This window comes from Euwallacea fornicatus, chromosome 10 (genome assembly GCF_040115645.1).
Source record: "Euwallacea fornicatus isolate EFF26 chromosome 10, ASM4011564v1, whole genome shotgun sequence".
NCBI classification, from domain to species: domain Eukaryota; kingdom Metazoa; phylum Arthropoda; class Insecta; order Coleoptera; family Curculionidae; genus Euwallacea; species Euwallacea fornicatus.
The window spans coordinates 3,761,639-3,783,960 of NC_089550.1; the positions used below are offsets into that span (position 1 = coordinate 3,761,639).

Consider the following 22,322-nt stretch of genomic DNA (forward strand, 5'->3'; position numbering starts at 1 on the left):
CATTCTTGTTGATCGAAAAATATTATCAATTGTTATCGAGAGTTGTCAATTTCTATTCGTTGATTTTCCTGAAAAATACTTAAAATGTATCCAAATATTTACAGCTGCGGTGAGACAAAATCTTCCCGAAGTTGACCACACGGCCTTGTCACCCTGTCAAGTGGTATTTATAAATCATGACAATGAATAAATAGTTATCCCACGCATCGGTACGGATACTTTTCCATTTTTGGTCGGCATAGTTAAAAAACGTCCAAACGGTTTGCTCGATAACACCGATTGGGCAAGAAACAAAAACAATTCGACCAATTTTGCATTTGGCCTCCCACTGAAGGTTCACAAAAATCACCATATGGTTGGTTGCCTAATTACTTTCACTCTACATGGGATACCGACCAAGTACTGCGCGTATCAATTTTCTCCAAAACTACTCTGTTACGATCCGTCAAATCCATCAATACACGTTAATCTCTCGTCACCTAATTTGCCTCTTAACTAAGCTGTCCAGATAGGTAATTAAGATCGTTTTCATGCTTTATTCGTTTAATAACCTTTGAGCACGAATTTCCGAACAAAACAAAAAAAAAATCAATGAGTCACGACGATAACGCCACAGTTAAGTCGGCAAACCCAACCTTCGCTTTAGAAATGCCAACTATGCCTAAAACGGTAAATACTATCTCTTCTTAACGGCATACCATAGAGAAGGAAAGTTTTGATATCTACTGTATCATAAGGCTGCATCAAATAATTGATTGGCTTACTATATTAGCTTGTTTCTCTGTGTTACTGACCTATTAGTCTTGGGGCTGTTACCAGTTAATACAGAAAAATAACACTACCCAGTAAGCAATGCCGGCGATTAATTATTACAAACGAGGCACTATCTTGCATTCCAACTACCATCAGTCCCAGCAGCGCCATCTATAAGTGAGTGTTGAAAAGTCGCAGCAGTACCGTTGGTTCTTAGTTATTCATTCACGAGTATTCAGTACCATAAACAGAATTGCAACTTAAAATACAGAGATGGCGCCAATGGAACTGTACTCGTAGCTCGGTATGCAGCACACGCAGCATTATTTCTCTCTTCAAATTTAACCACTAGATGACGCTTTTTAGGGTTAGTTTCCAATTTTCAAACATAAATTGAAGAATCCCGTTCCTGCACAATCAAGATTGTGACCGAAGTATCTATATTTCACTTAACCTTTAGTTCAAAAATACTAGCGGCTAACCTTATTTTGAGCAAAATAAGTTCGGTACTTTTTTTTCGAGTTTGTGACTTTTGATCCCTCCGAATTCCATTAAAGATAGGTTTTGGGTTAAAAAAAATGACGAAAAGAAGAGAAATTAATCCTGCAAGAGATACTGAAGCTTCTGGTAGTGCGATAACCCCGAATGTCTGCTCCTTTCAGATGAAGAAATCTAAACGAGTAGTTAAAAAATTCTTGTTAGAAACGGGCTACAGCAACGAATTTTTCACTCCTCGATAACTTTGAGACTCTAAGCAAAACGCAGTTTTTAAATATTTCCTTCCATTTATCGGTATGAATGCAGTATGCTCCAATATAAATCTACAAGCACTTGTAGCAGATATTATCCATTTTTGAAGGCAAATGATTGTAAAAATTGAGTAATGATTTTAATTCCAGTGATTAAACTTGGTTCGGGCAAAAACATGAATTTGCAGCGTTATTATACAAGCCCATTTATGCGACTTTAATACAATAAGCTGAAATCGTACCTTTCCGGTCTACACCGAGTATGCAAGCATTAAATACATGAAAACCATTAAAATCTTGAAGTGATAATGCGAAGTAATTAGTAATCAATAATTAATCCGAAAATTTACATAAACGGAAAGATAAATAATGCGATTAGTCGCAAATGAAAAAACCTAACTGTAGCAAGAACCAACCGTGCTAATGGTCTCAATTAAGACAATTTAATAGTATCAAGAAATGGAAAAGTTATATAAGCATCGGAGCAATTAAAAACAAAAATGTCACTGCTGAAAATACATGAGGTAACACCTGACTTATTGACTTTCAATTGTAAACAAGACCAATTTCAGAATGTCGTTCGTCCTACTTGAAAAACCAAATTTATTGTGGGTTTGACGGAAAAATAAAACAATAACTGGGTGTCCCCTTCATTCATAAACAATTAACCACCTGACTGACCATAATCAATTAGAGTGACAAACAAATCTATAAACCAACTGTTGAAGTGGAAATTTGAAATTTATTGTATTCGTGTATGTTACGTGTTTGTCTAATGTCATTTTCCTAGAAAGTTCCTTTCTGTTTTTTTTTTTTATTATAATTTTTTTTAATAAATACTGCCTCGAGACTTACCTGGAAGTGCAAAATTATGGTCCAAATGAGCCCCAAGGTAAGCTTAGGATTGCCATCGACGATGTCTTCCGATCGAATATTGACTAGTTTCACGTTTTTGCATCGCAAAAAATGAAGTGCGGTGTCTATATTGTGCAGCATGTGGAAACGCATTTGGCCTTTCTCTCTTGGCTGAAAAAACAAAGGATGTGTTACTTTCCAAGAAGAGAAAATGTTTTTAAAAATATTAATGGATCAACCAAAAACGAAGTTTCATTCATGTTCGAATTATAATGTGCATATTTATGTTCATTAATGGCCGGCACAGCCCATTCATGAAATTTACGGCGCGCCCTTGAGTAACAACATTAAAGAAGACAGTCACGCAATTAATTTATAGTTCTGTGTAATCGGTGTAGAGATCGAAGGATTTATTACGCAACGGTGTGTGTCTTAATCGAGTTTGAAGTATTACACATAATAATTCAGAACCGTATAAGGAAACAAACCAAAACTATGGAGTTATGTCCTTGAAGGAACAAAATTCTTGGATATTTCACAATATCGAGGAGGGTTAATCAGTTTCCATGAATAATATTTTTCGAAATCATTTAAAAGTACTCAGCATGAATTTTCAGAATTTTCGATAACAGCAACATGAAGCAAAAATTCTGAGAAATGCGCTGGAAGCCGATAAGTGGCAACACAGCACCTTTATTTTATTTTCAACAATTTATTATTGCAGGTGGAATAATGCCTTCTGTAGGGCGCTTCGTGTTGGCAGATATTCAAAATTATCAGAGTTTCAAAAATTCGGTATATTAAGAGAGCCATGGAATGTAAATCGAAGGTTTTAGAAAACTTTATTTCACGTCAGTGCATACGCTTTTTGTTTATTGATTTTTTTTTAACCAGAATTTTTTGACAAATTAACCACCATCATTATCGAGCATTTCGATACAAATCCCTGCAATAAGTCACTAAAGAGAACTTACAAGCTGTTCGCCAGTTAGAACTTCCAAAAGGGAAATCAGGTTGTGTCCATCTCGCAGATCCTCGAAGAGGTCTCGAATGTTTCGCCTTGCCTGCAAGATTAAAAACACCCTAAATCAATGAATCACCACACAAAACTACAATTATTACAATCAACTAATATCATAGTGTTCATCAATTTGCCTACAAAGATCTGCAAGTGCTTATAGCGCCCTACAAATTTAGCACTACATAAAAACTTGGATTGATGAAAATAATGCGTTTTCTAAATGATTATAGAGAAGTTATAGTTAATTCCCCTCATTAACCTCCTGCTCGATACAAAAATAATGGAGGTCCACGAAGGGTTAACATCACACAATTCAATCATGCTATACACGAAGCACAAACAACACACATTAGACTTACTGGGGGACAACAAGGGCTGTTGTTGATATATACACAAACATGGAGACAGGTGTAAGTCTGGAAACATTAAAAAAACACGTTTATTTTACTGTCGCTGGCATGTTCTATAGTTTAATTTTAATCTCTCAAAACCATCTCAAATGCGCATTCCTTTTAGAACTGACTAATTAATGGCAATTTTTGCCATACCAAACACTTAAATTGGCAATATACGCCAACACATAAGAACGCACTGATTTCTCCCCAGCTAAAATAGCTCAGATTGCTGGGAAGTCTTTGTCCTTATTCTAAAGACATCTATAAAATACCTTTAAAAAATCGCTTTCCCTTATAGGGGCTACTGCAAGGCCCCAAAACAAAGAAATCGCATACTTTATGGCCTCCTGGACGAGGAATTTTATGCATGACCAATTTCAGTGCATAATTAATTTGCAATATTAGATACAAATAATGAACGCGCGTATAACTTAGATGTAGACAAGCTTGTTAGGTCGGCACATCATGGAAAGTATGCTGCCGTGACTAAATATGGAAAATTTCAGTTTTACAATCTATCAGCAAACCATAAGGATATGACTGTTTTGGTCTTTACCTAATCCGTCTTATTAATATTTATGTTAAGAGACTCGTAATGAGATTGTGTGTTCTTTATTAGAGATATAGCCTCTGAGATGTCCGGATAGCATGGAAAAGTTGTGAGTGGAAATATTGAAAAAATGTTCATCAAGTTACCCAGGTTCCCTGAAGGAATCAACTCAAATATATCCAAAAAATGTCTGGGAATAAAGAGGATTACATCGGAATACAAAAGGAACGCATTGGGGAACTTCGCGCCGAATCCTTGTTTAAGCGGATGTTTCAGTGCTTTAGCCATCACGCAAACCCCCCGAATTTCCGTGCAAACATTTAAGCCCATGAGATTACTATAATCCGCTGAATCTAAAAACTCAAGGAAAATCATCAAATGATTATCTTTAAACGAACAACTGTCTTCCTATTAGCGCATGTGTCCACGAATTTTTTCTCAATTTTATGATTATTTAAAGTATCGTCACCTAACAGGACCAACACTTCAGACGAAGGTCGAATTGCAGCCATTAGGAGCGAAAAAATTGACATCTAGAGCAGTTTAAAAAAATCTACGATAACAAACCTTGAAGTGAATCAAAAATTTTGTTTGAACGGATTCTTCACGGAAACTCACGCAAAAGATTAAACTCCAAGAACCCCGTGAAAGCTTCGATAAGGTTTTGGATCAATGGGAGCCGGAGGACTTTAAGAGATCTGAGCTCTGGTTTGTGGTTTGAGCACTTCACGAAGTCTATAGAAAAGACAAAGCAACAAAAACTCTAACAAATTCAGATAGGTACTGAAAAGTTCAATCCAAGATTGAAGGGGTCAGGGACTTTGAGTATTCTTCGAATACTGCAACAGCTTTCAATGAAATTTTGAAGGTTGGGGACGGCTTAACGAATTGAATTTCTTAGATATCTATCTATATATATATATTTGTGCGTGTGTGTATATGTATATACAGTAGTAGCCATAAGTATGGAAACTATTTGCATTTTTTGATAAAACGAATCAAATAAAAGCTAAATTTATCGAATTTACACAGTATACAGTAGAATTCCATAAAAGTGACAATACCAAAGCGTCATTTATGTGAAGAATTAAAACAGCGAGTTGTACAGTTGTTTAAGCAGGGGCACAAGCAGTGTGATATTGCTAGTTCTTTAAATGTACCCAAAGGAACAGTATCGAAAATATTGAAACGTTTTCATGAACGTGGTACAATAGAGAGATTTCCAAGACCAGGTGGGCCCAAAAAGTTTCCAAAACGCACTCAAGAATTAATACGAAGGATGTCGAAAAAAAATCCACTATTGACTTCAACGGATATTTCAAGACATCTTGCTGAAAAACACAACATAGTGGTATCGAGTCGCACGGTGCGAAGATTCTTGGTAGCTGAAGGTTTTTTTGGAAGGATTGCTGTCAAAAAACCATTAATTTCCAAAAGAAATAGAAAGGCGCGTCTTGCATTTGCTTGGCAACGTATCAACTGGTCACAAGAAAAATGGAATACAATCTTGTGGAGCGATGAAAGTAAATTTCAGTTATTTGGTAGTGATGGTATTCGATACGTAAGACGTCCTAAGAATGCAAGATTCGATTCTAAGTGTCAATTGCCTACTGTAAAACTTGGCGGTGGAAGTGTTATGGAGTGGGGGTGTTTTTCTGCATCTGAGGTTGGGCCATTAATTAAAATAGAAGGGACTATGGACCGATTCGTGTACAAGGACATCTTAGCGAACCATATGCCACCTTATGCAGAATGGGAAATGCCCTTGTCTTGGAGTTTTCAGCAAGACAATGACCCCAAGCACGCTTCAAAACTGATTAAAAATTGGTTTGAAGAAAATTGTGTCGCGAAAATGGAATGGCCGTCGCAGAGTCCAGATCTTAACCCGATCGAACATCTTTGGGAACACCTTGGAAGGCAAATTTGGAAAGAAAAAATTCATAGTTTACCACATTTAATCGAGGTTTTGGAAAGAGAATGGAAATTAATTCCAGTGGAAGTTTGCAGAAAACTGGTGTATTCTATGAGCCAACGGTGTCGTGCAGTAATTAAAGGAAAAGGATTTGACACAAAATATTGACACAATTTTGAAACAAAGGATATATTTTATAAGTTACTGAAAATACATTATTGGTTTCCATACTTTTGCCCGCAGTTTTTTTTTTAAATTTCATATTTACTCCAAATCAAATTCCAATAAATACCAATATACCATGGATGTTGATAAAGTATTAAAAATAGAATCTATTTTATATTTAAAATTTCAAATTATAATCGTTCATTTTAAATAAAAACGATATTAAAAAAGTTTCCATACTTATGGCCACCACTGTATGTATGTATGTACATACGTATGTGTATTTTCTTGAACTACGGTTTCCACAAAACTTGTTTTTAAACCAACTTTTGATTGTCTAAATTTGAACTTATCACACAACTAGTCTTTCAATTATTAAACACGACTGCTACAACCACTATTATTATTCAAAATAAACCCCAACAAACTCGTTACATTTTAAAGAGTCATTACACTTGTTAATTACCCCAAAAACATGCGTTGCAGCTGTTGAAAATAAATCCTCCACAAATAATGATCGAACATAAAAGTATTTTTCAAATAAGGGAAATGCTCTGTAAATATACAACCGTATACACAACCTTGGTGCCATTTATCTCAGAAATATAAATTTGTTCTTTGCTGATATTTTTAAACTCGCGTTTTGCGATTAATCATCGTTCCCATCAAAGGGGCCGCGTTTGAAAAAAAAAGGGACTAAAAACCTAAATATTTACATCAAATAAATGAAATGGTGTAAATGGCCTGCAGAGATCAACAATGTCTTTTAAGCGAATTCCTTTTAGTCAGGGAACAATGTAAGCATTTGCTACGCGAATTTCGATCCAGAGGCGACTCGTTCGGGCCGATACCAAAAGCGGCAACGTTGCAGGTATATAGATTATAATCCAGAGCTTAAGAAACGGCGGCAATGGCCTTTGAACAAGAGGTCCTACACAGTTATAGTTAGACAGAGACATTATTTTTAGTACCGAGATTTCTTAATGCGAGAGCGTGTCGCTGTCTGCATTACAAAAATAAAAACCTTGGACTAGATTTTGCTTAATCGGGTGCATGAGCAATAATTATTATTGTTTTACCTTTGTTATTAAATTAATGAGAGGTATTAGTTGTTTTTCGCTTATAAGGCAATTTATTCCTGATGGTTAGTATCCGCATATCGGCCTATAAATAAATGAAAAACAAAGATTATAGATACACAAACCGACAACCCCTATACGTGGCGCCATCTAGCGTCGATGCCTATAAACTGTACCTTTTTTTTCTAGATAAGTTTAAGACGACTTTTTCGTTATTAGATTTGTGCCGATATCCTCAAACCTGCCGTACGCCTCCTGTTTTATTTCAAAAAAAGATTTCAATGTTCTTACTTTTTCCAATGCATGAATTTGGAAGATTTTTTTTTGTAATAACGCACCAACGTGCATTTTTTTCACCTTAAGACACCTACAATAGATGGGACAAATTATATTTGTCGAAACTCATGTGTGTTTTTAATGCAAATGACTCATATATCATAATGACCTACGCTGATAAATTTAATGAAAGGATTATTATAAATATTCATAGCAACAATTACTGTTCTGAATGGTCAATGGTTACAAACACCATAAAAGGTACAAAAGTCATAGGTATTATCGTTGAATTTTTCTTCGGTTTCTCTATGCAACCTTATTTTTCTGCGCATTTACAAATTAATCTCATTAATAAATGTCCGGTGTAGTGACACGTCATATTTTATCACTGAGGTAGAATTGGAACAGTAGGTGCGCAGTGCGCACCTTCTGACCTTCCGAAGTTCATCTTAGCGAGACCAGCTGGTACAAACACAGATCAACGTCCTCTTCTTCTGCTCATACTAATTCTAAGCCAAAAGTATAATTAAAATCGTTTTGATGATGCGTCAAATGAAAACCATAATAAATCATTGCGACAATGTAATACGATCATGGTCTGTCGTGTTTCGAACATGTTTCGTTTATCTTTGGTGATAATAGGTTTATTTGTATTTTAATGATTCATTAAATATTTACTAAAAAAAATAGATACCTACAGATCAAGCAATTGATTGGCTGATAATATCTATCTTTAGATTTTGATTTCTCAATTTGTATATTTTTGGTTTGAAACCTCGAAAGTTCCTAAAATTTTAAAGTTTGTGAATTATACATGTAATCACCAATAGGTGAAAGGTTCGCACCAAATGGTACGTTTACGTTAAGTTGTACTAGTTTACAGAGAGTGTTGACATCGTCTATATATTCAGTATCGATATCGAGCAACAACTCAATAACTTATGTCATCGAAGCGATATCATACCTAGGAATAAATCAAGCCGGTTCTACTAAACTGATCCACTAAATTACAGATGTCTACACCATTTTGGGTAATTTACCTCAGACGTGTCTCATACGACAATTTTGTAATTTCGATATATTTCAAAAATCTTCCCAATAAAAAGAAGAATTTTTTAGATTAGTACTTTAATTCATTACATATTCATCAATTTTCATACCCAGGAGATATCCGCCGCAGTAAATCTTCTCACAAGATAATGTCAAGGTTAAAATCACATGGCATCATTTACTAAAAAATCATTTAACTTTTGCGATTTTCTTATAAAACTCGGTTATTAATCATTCGATTCCCACAATGTTTTGTTTTTACACACGCAATAGAATGTGATTAAAAGCTGCAAGAAAACGACCAAAATTGCACAAGTCAACGTGATACGACCACCTACCTTCATGTATCTCCAATGCTGCAGTAAAAAAAAAATGCCAAATAATAATGGTATCAGAATAGAATTTTGAAAAATTAATTTAACAAAAACGTCATTTTTCTTAAGAAAAATTCCTAAGTACTAACAATTATTCAACCATCGGCGTCTGCCTCTAATTAAAGGGTAGTAAAGATTTAAACACTGCCACAACAGTGAACCATTTACCACCAATATGCGATTTAATAATACACCGGCTGGACATGATTTATAAATGACTCTGAAATATGCTAATTACGCTTAGTATCGTAATCGGATATACTCAAATCGATTCTGCTGGCTAAATAAATCCACGCTGATTACTACTGGCATTTATATCGTCGATACCAGGGAAAATCTGCATATAATAGATCTGAAGAATAGATAACGTTGCGACTGATGTTTTACTTTAATGTCACCCACTGTTAATGTGATCTGTACAGGCTCGTAATTCTCCTATTTGAGTCGAGTTTCAATTTAAAGCGGCGCCACTTATATTGGGCCCGGCCCTGATTTTATTGTAACTCCTGATAATTACCATCGTACATTTTATTAGCAAGGTACGATACACAATAAACCGTGCAAATTGACATAGGAATTAGAATAAAAGTCCCGCTAATGAATGTGAAATTTGTGGTAAAGGTTACAATTCAAGGTTTCGGAACCATGCGATTTTCTAAGTCAACGAATAAATCAGTACTTGAAGTGACCTTTATTTGCATATTATGTCATGTTGGTGAATATCGAGGCCTTAAACGCACTAAACAACGTTTTTATTATTATTTTTATTATTATCAACCTTGATGATGGGAGGAATGACTACTGTAAGCACTAGTTTGCAAAGGACAATTACTTTGGAGCAGGTACATAAATATATCTCACAATTAATTATCAAGGAACAATACCCTCCATTACACACATTATGTTGTATTACAGCTGTTATTAGCATTGTTCCATTGCTTTTGCCTTATCCTTATTTACAGCATCACAGTAGTGATAGCGAGTAAAATAAAATTTATTGCAAGAAAATAAAAAAATTTTAATAACATAATCTGACGACTCAAAGGTCGATCATTCGCTTACAAAGGTTCCTTCCACGTATTTAAAACATCACATAACTGCTTGATAATTCGAACGAGGTAAATATATTTAAAATTCCTGACAAAAATTAAATTTCAATCATCTCTTGCACCGCCCTGTATAATCTTGTGTATGGAAATATTCGAAAGTTCTCAAAGAAAGCATTTCATCACATTTCCATATTTTCCCGTGGTTGTAAAGGAACTAGTTCACTAATGTTTACCGGACGTCTCTTTGTAGACCTCATGTCGCTTTGGTGTGTGATACATCATGTAATGTACGTTTAAGTTCATTTAATTTGCGCTATTACGTCTCCAAGCCGTATTTATTGTAAGTCTCCTGCAGCATGCCTTAAAGAACAATTTTGCGGAAAATCACAGTTAGATTTTCTCCTCTCGGACCAACGCACTCTCTCCTTCTTGCAAAATCACGTGGGAAGAACACACAATTTTCCTGTTATCGCAATTTATCTTCGGAAATCCTCTTCATCAGCGAATCACATTTGCCAAGTGTACTATACCAAACGACTGCAGTGCAATTTTCCAAAGTGCTGTTTTCTTAGGCATTAGGTTTATTAAATTTTGAGCTCGGTGATTAATGGTGTCTGATTACACCAATTGGGAGACCTACCCTTGTTTTCGATAATAACCTACATCCTTCGCATGATTAATTCCATGCAAAAGTTACGACTTTTAGCAAGGTTTTTCTTGGTACCCATAAAACGTTTTCCGCTCCTTATATATTTTACTTTCATATGAGACTTTGTCGGTTGTAAAGACCGGAACAAACATACTTGCAGACGGGCGTGAACTTCAGCAAAATTTGTGTTTTTAGCTTTTCTTTGGTGGCACCGACGGTTTACGTGTTCTAATGTCAACGACACAAACACAACCGTAAATTATAAATAGATCCCATTTTTCAATGCAGTCTCTCCTGTGAAGTGACACTGGATTTTTTCAATACCAAGATTTACTCAATTCCTCATCGGCTTGCCAATTATGCCATGGATAATAAAAAACCGTTTATCTCTGTATTGATGCATCGCCATTTGTTCTGTATTTAGCAATACGCGCAACACGTGAAGACATAAAATGCTTGCACCATTAAAACTACACGCAATAAAATTCTTGTTAAGGAATTCAATATATGTTGTTGTCAGTACTTAGAAGATGCGTCTTTGAGAATTATTACGATGCGGGATTCTGGCCGTCACTATTCACAGTGTTCAGAGTCATTTTGAGTATCTTTTAACAAGAGAAACTTTGAATCTACACGGCGAAAAGCGTGCGAAGAAATGGTAGTTCCAAGTGTCTAAATGTGAGTCTTCCACTTGTGGATTTCCTGTAACTTTGCCGCTTTCAATTTTTGCCCACCTTCCTGTGAGTCAACCCACTGTATGCAATAGTTTTCCACTCATTGCTTATAATTAGTGCTACGACTAACGGTGGCGTCGAAATTATGCCAAAATAACGTTAGCGCGTATTAAAATAATTGGCTCACAAGCTCCCTATTAACTTTCATTAAGTTACACTAGAAAAGTTGCATTGCGCAAGCACAAAGACCATTATCTAAATTTGATTTTAATGACTATAATGTTTGTCACATCCAACAGGGCTTTCGGTCCTGAGGGGGTTGCCTACCTATTCAATTTTGAATTTTTCTTTACGCGTCCTTCAGCTGATATACTGATGTAACACAAAGTTCGTACTATGGCTACTAGTGTGGAATAAAAATAGAAAACATCATAGTATCCAGTTCACTTTTAAATTTAGTTGAGTCTGCTGCAGTCCTGTGTCGACACACCAGCATTAGAATCCTTCAATTGCAATATGCTAAAAGTAAGAGGGCGTGACAGCATTCCAAAGAAATGACCCAAATAAATAGATCGGTGCAACGTCTAGGCAAGTTTCCATATTTTACTGATTTAACCATTGACCAGGACTTAACAGTTGTTTTTGCTTGCAACAAAAATCTGTGAATTCAAAAACATCAATTCCCAAATGGGACGTTTCAACACTTGCTTGTGGCACAAAAACCGCGATTTTCTTTCGCCTGACATTAAGGCTATTCTTTCTGAATATCTAATAGTCCCCTAGTTGAATCTCAACGGTTGAGCTTGTCATTTTGCTCACCTTAATATGGACATCTCGTCCTGGTAGGTCTTAATTTAATGGGTGCTTTGAAGCATATGGCAGCTATGGGAGCGGCCGCTCCTTTTCAGCCCTTGGTCGCTCCTCGATTCCGTTTCTGGTATCGCGAAATTATTCGCTATGGGTAGAATTCTAAGTTATAAAACTTCTTAGTCACTTCCGCTGGTTCTGCTTTAAAGCCTTCTTACCATCAGCGTCTATAAATAATAATTCGAATCTACTAAACACGGAAGTTTGGCGTGCACGGCGGACATTAGCGGCCTGAAACGTGAGGTTTTCTATTGTAATCTAATTTGTGTAACTGGCTAAGCACGCTTATCCACAATATCGTAAGGCTTTGCTATGCTTCGCATAGACGTGGGTTATGGAACTTCTTTGTTCGAATTGTATGGAGAAACTTGAATATATGCAATGTCTTTTTCGCCTTCATAGGTCGCTTACTGAGCAATATGCTCATACTGGAAGTTATCATATGAAATTGGAAATTTCGGGATACTCACGGGGCAGCAACAAAATCTAAGCAAGAAAGAGAAAATTTTAGGTTTTCGGAAACATCGGGGAACTAGTGAGGAGAAAGTGTTATGAGATTAACCTTAAGTCAGTCATATCACATTTAACATGTAGTTAAAGTTGTCGTGATAAATCTACAAGCCACAATGATAATACTGGCCATGAACATTTGGAAGTTGCACAAAGAGACGTCACACTGATTGCGGCATGTCTCGCTTTGCAAAGATCTGGAAAATGTCATCTAAGATTTTTTTAGAGAGGTTAATAACACCTCACACTAGTAGGGATTGTTGGAGTGTGACCCAGTGTCCTGTCGCCGAAAAATAAAAGAAAGAATCAGCAACCTGCTTCGACCGAATAGAACATACAGTAGTGGCCAAAATTAGATACACAAGCACAATTTTTTAATTAAATCATGCATAAATTAAATGATTTGTTTCTTACACATGCATGTTATATGTTGCAAAACACGTTATGAGAAATAATAAACAAATGTTGATAAAGTCATTTTATTGTCAAAAAAAAAATCTTTAGAATTCACCTGGTCAGAAGTAGATAGACGTGGTAAAAATAATTGAATTTACTTTAAATTCTTAAGATATTAGAAAAATATTAGTACAATTTGCATTTGGTTTATAGTCTACCACATTCCTCGTGATGTAAAGTGTCCACTGATTTAAAAGAGCGAATTTTTAAAGCTTTTAATGAAGGTGAACGGAAAGGGCAATTTGCCCGCAGGTTCGATTTAAAAAAAGGCACTATTTGAACTATAATAAAAGAGTATCATAAATTGAATCAGTTAACCCGAAACTAAAAATTAGACGACCAAGGAAGGTAAACAAGAGAGATGTGCGGAAGATAAAAACTATTAGATTATTCGCAAACTCCATTCATGTCTTCTGGGAAAATTCTATCTGAGCTGGAAGTTTTCGGAGTTTCTGTGTCTTCAAGGACTGTAAGACGAAAGTTAATCAAAGAGAAATTATTTGCACGTAGGCTAACAAAAAAACCACTTCTTAGTAAGAAAAAACGGAAGGCCCGAATAAAATTTGCTAGACAACATACTCATTGACTCAAACAGGATTGGGAATAAGTTTGCTGGAGCAACGAATCCAAGTTCAATTTGTTTAATTCCGATGGAATTCAATACGTTAGACGTCCCACTGGTCAGCGATTAAACCCTAAATACACCAGACCCAAGGTTAAGAATGGAGGAGGATCGGTAATGATATGGGGATGTTTCAGCGGTTTAGGTGTTAGTCCACTATATAAAATAAATGAAATCGTAAACAGATCTGTATCCAGGGATATACTTCAGAATTTTAAGTTACCTTATTCTGAGGACAATTTACCCTTAAGATTCCATTTTCAACATGACAACAATCCCAAACATTCGTTAAAGTTAATTAAACGATTTTTTGAAGAAGAACTAATGTCGATTTTGAAGCGGACTTCCCAGTCGCCCGATCTGAACCCTTTAGAAAATCTGTGGCAAATTGCTGATCAAGGATTGAGAGATGAAAATTATTCAAATTGCGATAAACTGTTTACTGAAATGCAAAAAAAGGAGCAAATCATAGGAAACAGATCAATTAACGCATGCGTGATTTTATTGAAAAATTCTTGTTGTTTATCTACTTTTGACCACTACTGTAACTCCAAGAAAAATATTCTGGTGGTCCGTTATATTCAAAAATGAAACGTTCGAAACAGTCTTCTCCTATGGATACCACATCATGTCCCAATTCCTTTTGCGACACACATTTGAAATAACTTTTCACAAGAGGCTGTGATTGGTAGGCGGCCTAATGTCCAATTATTTATTTATGATTCAGTTTTCATCTGAATCACTTTGAAATGCGTCTTGCCTTTTTATGGACAATTGACATTGTCGGTGAAAAACGCGCTATCTCCTCCTCGGGTGTTATCACGTATTGTGGTCGTAAATCGACACCCATCTTGTTTATTGTTGCCTGTTTGCTAAACAATGGTAATGGCGGCTGAGAATTCACAAGTGGCCTTTGTGTACCAAGTGACGAAAGACATGGTTATAAGATTATAATATAATGCATGTACGAGTTGGAAGAGAGGTTTCGGGCATTCTAATTGCTGATTAAGCTGGTAAATTTGGTTGAGGCGCGGTTACAAAACTAAATAATGCATCCTGAATAAAAGCTTTAGAGAAAAAACATCACGTGCCAAACTCAATTCTTCCGAAATCGAAGTAGGTAAGATGTAATTGTAAAATGCGTAAGTTTTAGTGTTAGATACGTTCAGGGAAAAAACAACAGTTGAGCATTGCAGTAACTTAAATTAGTTGACTGCTTTTGGTATGACATTATCATTCCACAAACAGCCGTTAATTTGATCTTGTAAAAACTCAAGACGCAAATTTCCAGCTTTCCAGGGTAATGCGGTTTACTGTTTTAAGACAGCGTCATAAACGAAATGTAACCGCTGCAATAAAAAGCAGTTGTCCCTGCTAACCTGAACTAACCTGAGCGTCCATTTATAATTAAATTATTTCAAGAATTTTACAGAAGTTGGGCGGCAAAGAAATTTTCTTTGCCGCCCAACAGATACTTTCACTTGAAGCACAGCGATGTTGAGAAGAGCATTGGTGAACATACCATTTTCTTCAAAATTTCGAACTTATTGACAATTTTCCTATAAAATGAAGCACTAAAGGCGGCGTTTCTTTCAAAACCTCGTGATTCGTTCCAAAAGCGCAATTTGCGCAATTTATGGCACTCGTTTGCGCGTTACAAGCCACCAATGCTATTTCATTAGCTCTGATGTTGAGAACGACACCGTATATGGATGCGGCTTAATATACGAAGTAGCTCTCCAATAAAAATCGCGACTAATGAGATTTTTTGGCAGTTGTAAGGCCGTGTGAGATTTGCGAGATCTTGACCCTGTTAGGTCCAGCAGAAATGCGAATTTCCAAAACGATTATGCAAGCACACACAGTGTAAGTCTGAAAATAATTTTGCACAAAATAGCGGTATTTACAGTCTACACAATTGAATTTGTGGGAATTTCTACGATGCGCTATGATGGAGAAAGGACAGTGTAATGAAAATGCGGCCTTCCTGATGATAGAAGCCTCGCAGTTCACCGGATTTGAACCTATTTGATATCCGAGCACATGGGAGGCAACCGCAAATAGTCTTACTTGGATAATAAATTATACCGCGCAATATGACTTCGGTCCTCCGATTTCACCGGATTTCACGCTTATCGACCACCATACATTAAAAATTTTCATCAGTCAAAACGGTTTTCTTATATGGTATATCACGGTGGAGTGGATAACCTTATGGGCGTTACACAAATGTTACATACCTTTTTCAGATGTTTGTTGACCCATTTTGTAAATGTCTTCTTTTGTACGGCGTCTCTCTCATCTGCAAATGGAAGAAAAGGCGTATTGAAAGTCATTCTTAATCAATTTATTAATTCAAAATACAACAGTATAGCCATAGAGGATACTAGTTTGGTGTGACATTTCAAAATTACAAAGAAGATGATGCGAAAACATGATATTTTTGAGTAAAATGGTACTTTAATATATACACTTTGCATCATCCTCAGCGTCCGGAGGTGTTGCCGCATATTAAACATTTTCCCATTCCTAACTGTTAGCGGCACCATCCTCGTTAACGTTTTTCTTCACAGACGCGTCCGAAGAATGATGTTATTCATCTTTTATCGTATGTTATCCGGATGAATAAGTTATGGGGTCGCGGTACCATCAAGACTAATGTGGTTCCAATCCTATCGGAGCCAGGCAATGTGTTTTCACTTAAGATATACTCATAACTCATACAGGCGGCCATAATACTTTACAACGTGTATACGAGTTGGAATAATTGATTTTTAATTTTGACTGAAAGTTATCGATAATGGTTATTGAAGTATTGAGCTTCAAAAGTTACACAGAAAAACTGTTTTACAGGCTGTTTTATTAACAGTAAAACGAATATACAGAACGAAAATCAGTATCAACATTAATAAAACCATACAAACCACACCCATCGGCTGTCTATTTGGTTAGTTCTCCCTCTAAAGGGTCAGCAAAGCCTCTCCAAAAATCGACACACCAGCATGCCAAGCAACACTTATTTAAAACCCACCACCGTACCTGAAGTAGCCTGAATAAATAAGTCCCATATAGTACCTTTGAACTTAGTCAAGTTCTCCTCGTAGCCCTGAGGTACGTCCTGTTCAGCCTTCCGGTACTTTTGAGGGGGAGCATCGTTGTAGATCGAGTCCCTGGGGTCAAATCCCAACTTCTCCTTGTAGTAGTTTTGCGTGGACATAGTCACTTAGTTACGCACATTAGACTAGATTAGTTTACTAGAGTCTTTTAAAGGAATGTATCGTTGATTGAGTCGTTGCTTTAGGGTTAATTCTTGAGATGATGTTGCACTATATTATACACTTTTATTACCGAATCTGAAAGAGAAGTTGGTTGATATTACTATTTAAGAGTAATTTTTGTAACCTTAGGGGCTGTTGGCGGATGAAAGTCTTCGATGGGCGATGGTGGTACCACGTTTTTTAATTCTGAAGGAAAAGTCGATAATAATACTATGTCCGTTGCAATGCTTATATTTACATGTGATATAAGGCAGCAGACTGTGGGTCGCAATCATACTACGCCTTATCAGCCGGTTTGTTATTTAACGGTCTGATTCCCCCCTGTTAAAGAGGGGTCCTTGGATGCGAAACACGTGGCCGTTATTGTTGGTTTTTGAAAGGGCAACCAATTGCTATGCAGAAGTTTAGGTTTCCACACAACAGAAATGAATTTTTACTCGAATGGCTGACAGATATAAAGTACTTCTCTGTGTCGATTTTGTACCGCCATATTAATATAAATTGTATGAAATTTAAAATCTAACTTCTATCTCACATTTCCAGGACATTTCATTGACTTACACACCACATATCGTGTTTTTTAAGTTATATGATCCAAATTCGCGTCCTTATTTGCTTTCACACACGAAACGACACATTCCAAGCGTTCTCAATGACATAATATGTATTTGTTTATCCATTATTGTTGGCAAATATTACATGAAAATTGAACAGCAAACCCACTTTCTCCTCTAATTTAATCCATCATTATGCTAACATTCACGGGAGATAATTCACAGTTAACCTGGAAGTGACTGATAACACATTCAGTCGCATTGAGCATAGCTTAATATAGAGATGATGAAAAATTATGGGGGAAACGTCATTGGTATTATTTATTAATGTTTAGAAGTTGATGGTTAAAAGGAAAAACTGGTTTTTGTTTGCTCAAATAATGCGGTAGTACCTCAATAACAGTAATTTAGATTTACAAATATGGAATTCTGCGATGACAAAATAATAGATTCGGCAAAGACGGAAAACGTTTGCAAGATATAGTCATCATGACTGCACTTGAAGGTAATTTCTGCATTTAGATCATCATTCTCGGAAGAAGAGGCGAAAGCAAAACCATAAAACTGAAAAGTACCATTCAAAGATGCACAAATTTAATCACAAGTCATGACGCAATTTTATAATTAATTAGCCAGAAATACGTAAATAGCTGTTTTTCGTATGATTTAGCAGCAAGGGGAGATAGATATTGGCATATTCCACAAACGTCGAATAAAACTCAATCTATATACTTTAAAAGTTTTACGTTTTGTCCCTATGGATTCGTATTTTTATTTTAAAAATGACGCTACCGTTTCACAATCTTACCTTCTTCACCTGTACCGAAACAATCTGGTGGGCGACGGTGGTACCATGTCAAAACGCCCATAAAATTGCCCAAACAATTCGTTTAAACGATAAATCGTGTCGTCGGCGTAAAATTGCCGAAACTTCGGTTAAGTAATGTAGTTCGCTGATTAGCTCTCTAAACCCGATCTACCTGTGGTTGGTACTAATGGATATCAGTCGTAAAATTTTTGAAAAACAAGTTAATCTGAGGAAGGTCGGAATAAAATTAAAACGACATACGGTCCTTGTGGAGTGTTTTGTTATGAAATGGATTAATGGGAAAATTCCTCTTTGCAAGTGCTTAAAAGATTATAAAATAAAATACGAAACTATGAGGCATTCTGCGCACGTATTCCTTGATTTAAATAGTTCAGGTTATCCGTTTATCATGGATGAAGACCATTTTAAAAACGTTTTCTTTCCAAAAAAATTGTTTTTAAGAACAAATTCAATCCTAGGAAGCATTATTTTCCTAAAATTCTAAAATTGTAATTTGATATTATATGAAATAATAAATTCTCGGGTAAACTGCCTTTCAACTGGAATCCCAAACAAGGCTATTATCCCAATTTTCCAAATTCAACCGCCCAACTCCAAAACACCTATTAAAACTTAAACGAATTACAAAAGTCTATTGACAACACCGCCTGGTCTTCGACAACCTTATGTCACCTCTGCTTTGCAGATAATCGTTGACAGCAATCACGACAAAAGATAAACGCAATGTTGCCATTTATTGATTCAAGTAGTTGTACTACTGACTACTTTCATTTGCGTTTGAAAACAATTTGAGGTATTTATTCCCGCTTTTATGAATGCATGGAAAAGGATTGCATTTTTGGTTACTATCAATGAGAATTTGTGATTAGCCAATTAGATCATTGGAAGATTTATTGAGCGCAAATTCGTATAGGTATTCCTATATGATATTTATCAATTATAAAAGTAGTCCACTAGTTAAGAAAATTTTTGGAGAAAAAATCTAATCTGAACTAACAACTTGTTTTATAATAAATATTTTGAAATCATGAAGGTGTAGCTTTCAAAAAGTAATAAGCAGTTATTTGCCACCACCAAAACCAAGACTTCTCATGTTAAACCAGAAATCTCCACTTTGCATAAATTTTCCGGTTGGAACGCAACCTTGGACGAACAAATGGGGGGCAGGATCTTCTCAGGCCCATTACCCAAAACATGATCAGGTCGAACAATAAGAACTATTATCAACTATTCCTATCAAAACTCCGGGTTCAGCGAAGCGAACGGCGCCGAAGAACCATCGGTACCATCACACGTCACCATCGCCCTTCGGGCAACCACCAAGAATTCCGCTATTCAACAGCCACCGACTATGAAAGGCCAGATAATGTGCCGTTATTACAGACACTTACAAAGTTCAATTATATGGCACGTAAAAAATAACGACGACGAATCTAAGGCTTGGAGCACGGACGGATCGACACGCAAGCGCACTTCCCAACGCTATTCAACTGTTCGGCAAACGGCGGACAACTGACTGCTGAAGTGGCCAGCTCGGATGAAAGAACATCGGCGGCAGATATGGGCGGCAATGTTACCACATATGGGACAAACGTACGACTATGGTGGGCAGTTTCATGGGTACTGCCTCGAAAGAAATGGACAAAAGTAATAGCAATGGAAATTGCACTTAAGATGGTGTCGAGATAGTTTCCTGACCGTATATTTTGCTGGAGTTAACCTACAAATATTAACTTGGAGATAGTGCATTTTCTGATACTGATAAAGATGATTGCGTGGGATTGCCATCAATATAGAAGTGCATAATGACATAGAACAAATAATAACAGATAATAAATACATCAGGTGCAATTTAAAACAGGCACCCATAATAGAAGGTGTGGGCCGTTGGTGAGAAAAACCTGTACGATCCTTTTTGGGAGATGCCTGATCTGGCTCAACATACGACTCAGACTTTGACGTAATTTCTTTATAACGATTTGCCGTTTTTGGAAATCGAAAGTTTTCGAACAATTTTGCTGGAATCGAGTGGAAATTACTGGACGGCTGAGAGGAAATCGCCAAGCTGTGATGATGATGAAATTAATAAGACGGTGTTAAGACAGCAAAAACAATTTTGAGACATTTTTGAGGTGTTTTTGCGTATATGTGTATTCGCTGATTCGACTGATGTAGGTCCTATAGCGGCTTGAAATATCCCATGAATGTCATCTGGAAACAGGAATATGAGGCTCTGGATACCTCATTTGAGGTCTTGAAAATTCATGCTCCTTGAGGTCTTTCCCGTACCACAAGACAATAGAAGCGGCTTGGTCTAGAAATTATTAAAAGATGTATCGCTACATAATTTGCATGTTATGGGCAGCGATCCAATTTCCATGAAAACTCCATAATGGTATTCACCATACATCACAAACCAACCATTTTGCAATGACTTAAACAGCTTGATATCACTTTGGTACATCATCAAAATACCTCACGTTCCTAACACCAAATACCACTGTCTAACAGACACATTAACTAGATATTTTATGTGAACTATGAAATCACCTTGGCTTTAAGATTCATCAACGATAACGTAGGTGATGTATTGTTTGTAACTATTAAGCAGTATGCAACAGTAGCCCAGTAATGTACAAATAATATACAGCATGTATCACCTGTGTTCATCTAAGTTGTTAATAATAATAGGCATATTAAGAAACAACTATGTACATACTATTATCTTTGTGTACCATCGTATAAACAGCCTTAGAAGGTGTCGATTTAATGACGATCGATTAATTAAACAGTTTGAATGATGCATTAAAAAAGAAAATCCAATTTCTTTATCCCCCACAGAAATCTTTCCATTGACCCAACAAGTTCCAGAGAGAACAGAAGGGAGTATGTTCTGTCCATGTGAGGTGCATTATTCATGATTCTTTTACTATGTTTGGAAATAAAGTCTCACACACGAATAGGTGATGTTAGTGTTCGCTCGAGTCCTTAGTAAAAGATGCATGTTGTTTCCAGTTGGTTTTAACTGAAATTAGTGTGAAATTCCAGGCTTACTAGTGCCTGTACAAACATAATAGCAGAAATACATTTAATAATATTTTTTAACTATCATAATTGTTTAGCTTGTGATATCTGCCCGTTAGTTTCAGTGAAAAACTTTAAAGGATATTTGATCAAAATTGAAAAAACTATGTGTAACAACGAGACACCGAACCATATATAGGATTACAATCCCCAACCCGAAGAACCAGTAGGTGTGAACCATTTAGTGTGTATCAGCACAATGGTTTGTTGATATTTAAAATTCACACGTGGGAGTCGCAGTTGGCAAATAGTGTTATTAAAAATGTCCAAAAGTTAACTTTTACGCGGTTTATATGGTATATGACACGATTTTTAACGCCCGCCAAGTATGATGTAGCTAAGCCTTCTTAACCTACTTAAGAAACGGTAGTTATACATCTTGTCCGTTAACGAGATATATTAATTAGAGACTGAAAGTTTTAAGAGAGATTTGCAATAACTATTAGAGAGAAATACTAATTGTGCATAATGGTTAGTGGGCGCAGAGAACGATAATAATGCAAAAATCGACTGCCGGCAACATGTAGGCCACATGTTGTGGTTGTTCGGTACATGGAACCAGAAAGTAAAA

The 22,322-nt window shown here is 36.2% G+C and overlaps 1 protein-coding gene across 45 annotated transcripts in view; it reads right to left on the minus strand.

Annotated features, from left to right (window-relative positions):
- Window positions 1-22,322, minus strand: part of shot (dystonin-like protein short stop) — a 118,851-nt gene that overhangs the window by 65,748 nt on the left and 30,781 nt on the right. For 11 of the 45 annotated variants that reach the window (XR_010732508.1, XM_066286617.1, XM_066286611.1 and 8 more), the window contains exons 1-7: window positions 20,059-20,195; window positions 17,046-17,359; window positions 16,247-16,308; window positions 9,144-9,161; window positions 3,738-3,794; window positions 3,332-3,421; window positions 2,358-2,528 (exon numbers count right to left, since the gene is read on the minus strand). Coding sequence is in view for 44 of the 45 variants with exons in the window: in XM_066286617.1 (XP_066142714.1) it covers window positions 2,358-2,528; window positions 3,332-3,421; window positions 3,738-3,794; window positions 9,144-9,161; window positions 16,247-16,308; window positions 17,046-17,223 (576 nt within the window). In the remaining variant the exon portion in view is untranslated. Of the gene's footprint in view, window positions 1-2,357; window positions 2,529-3,331; window positions 3,422-3,737; window positions 3,795-9,143; window positions 9,162-16,246; window positions 16,309-17,045; window positions 17,360-20,058; window positions 20,245-22,322 lie in introns of those variants that run through there. The other 34 variants (XM_066286596.1, XM_066286597.1, XM_066286621.1 and 31 more) reach the window with 18 other exon arrangements.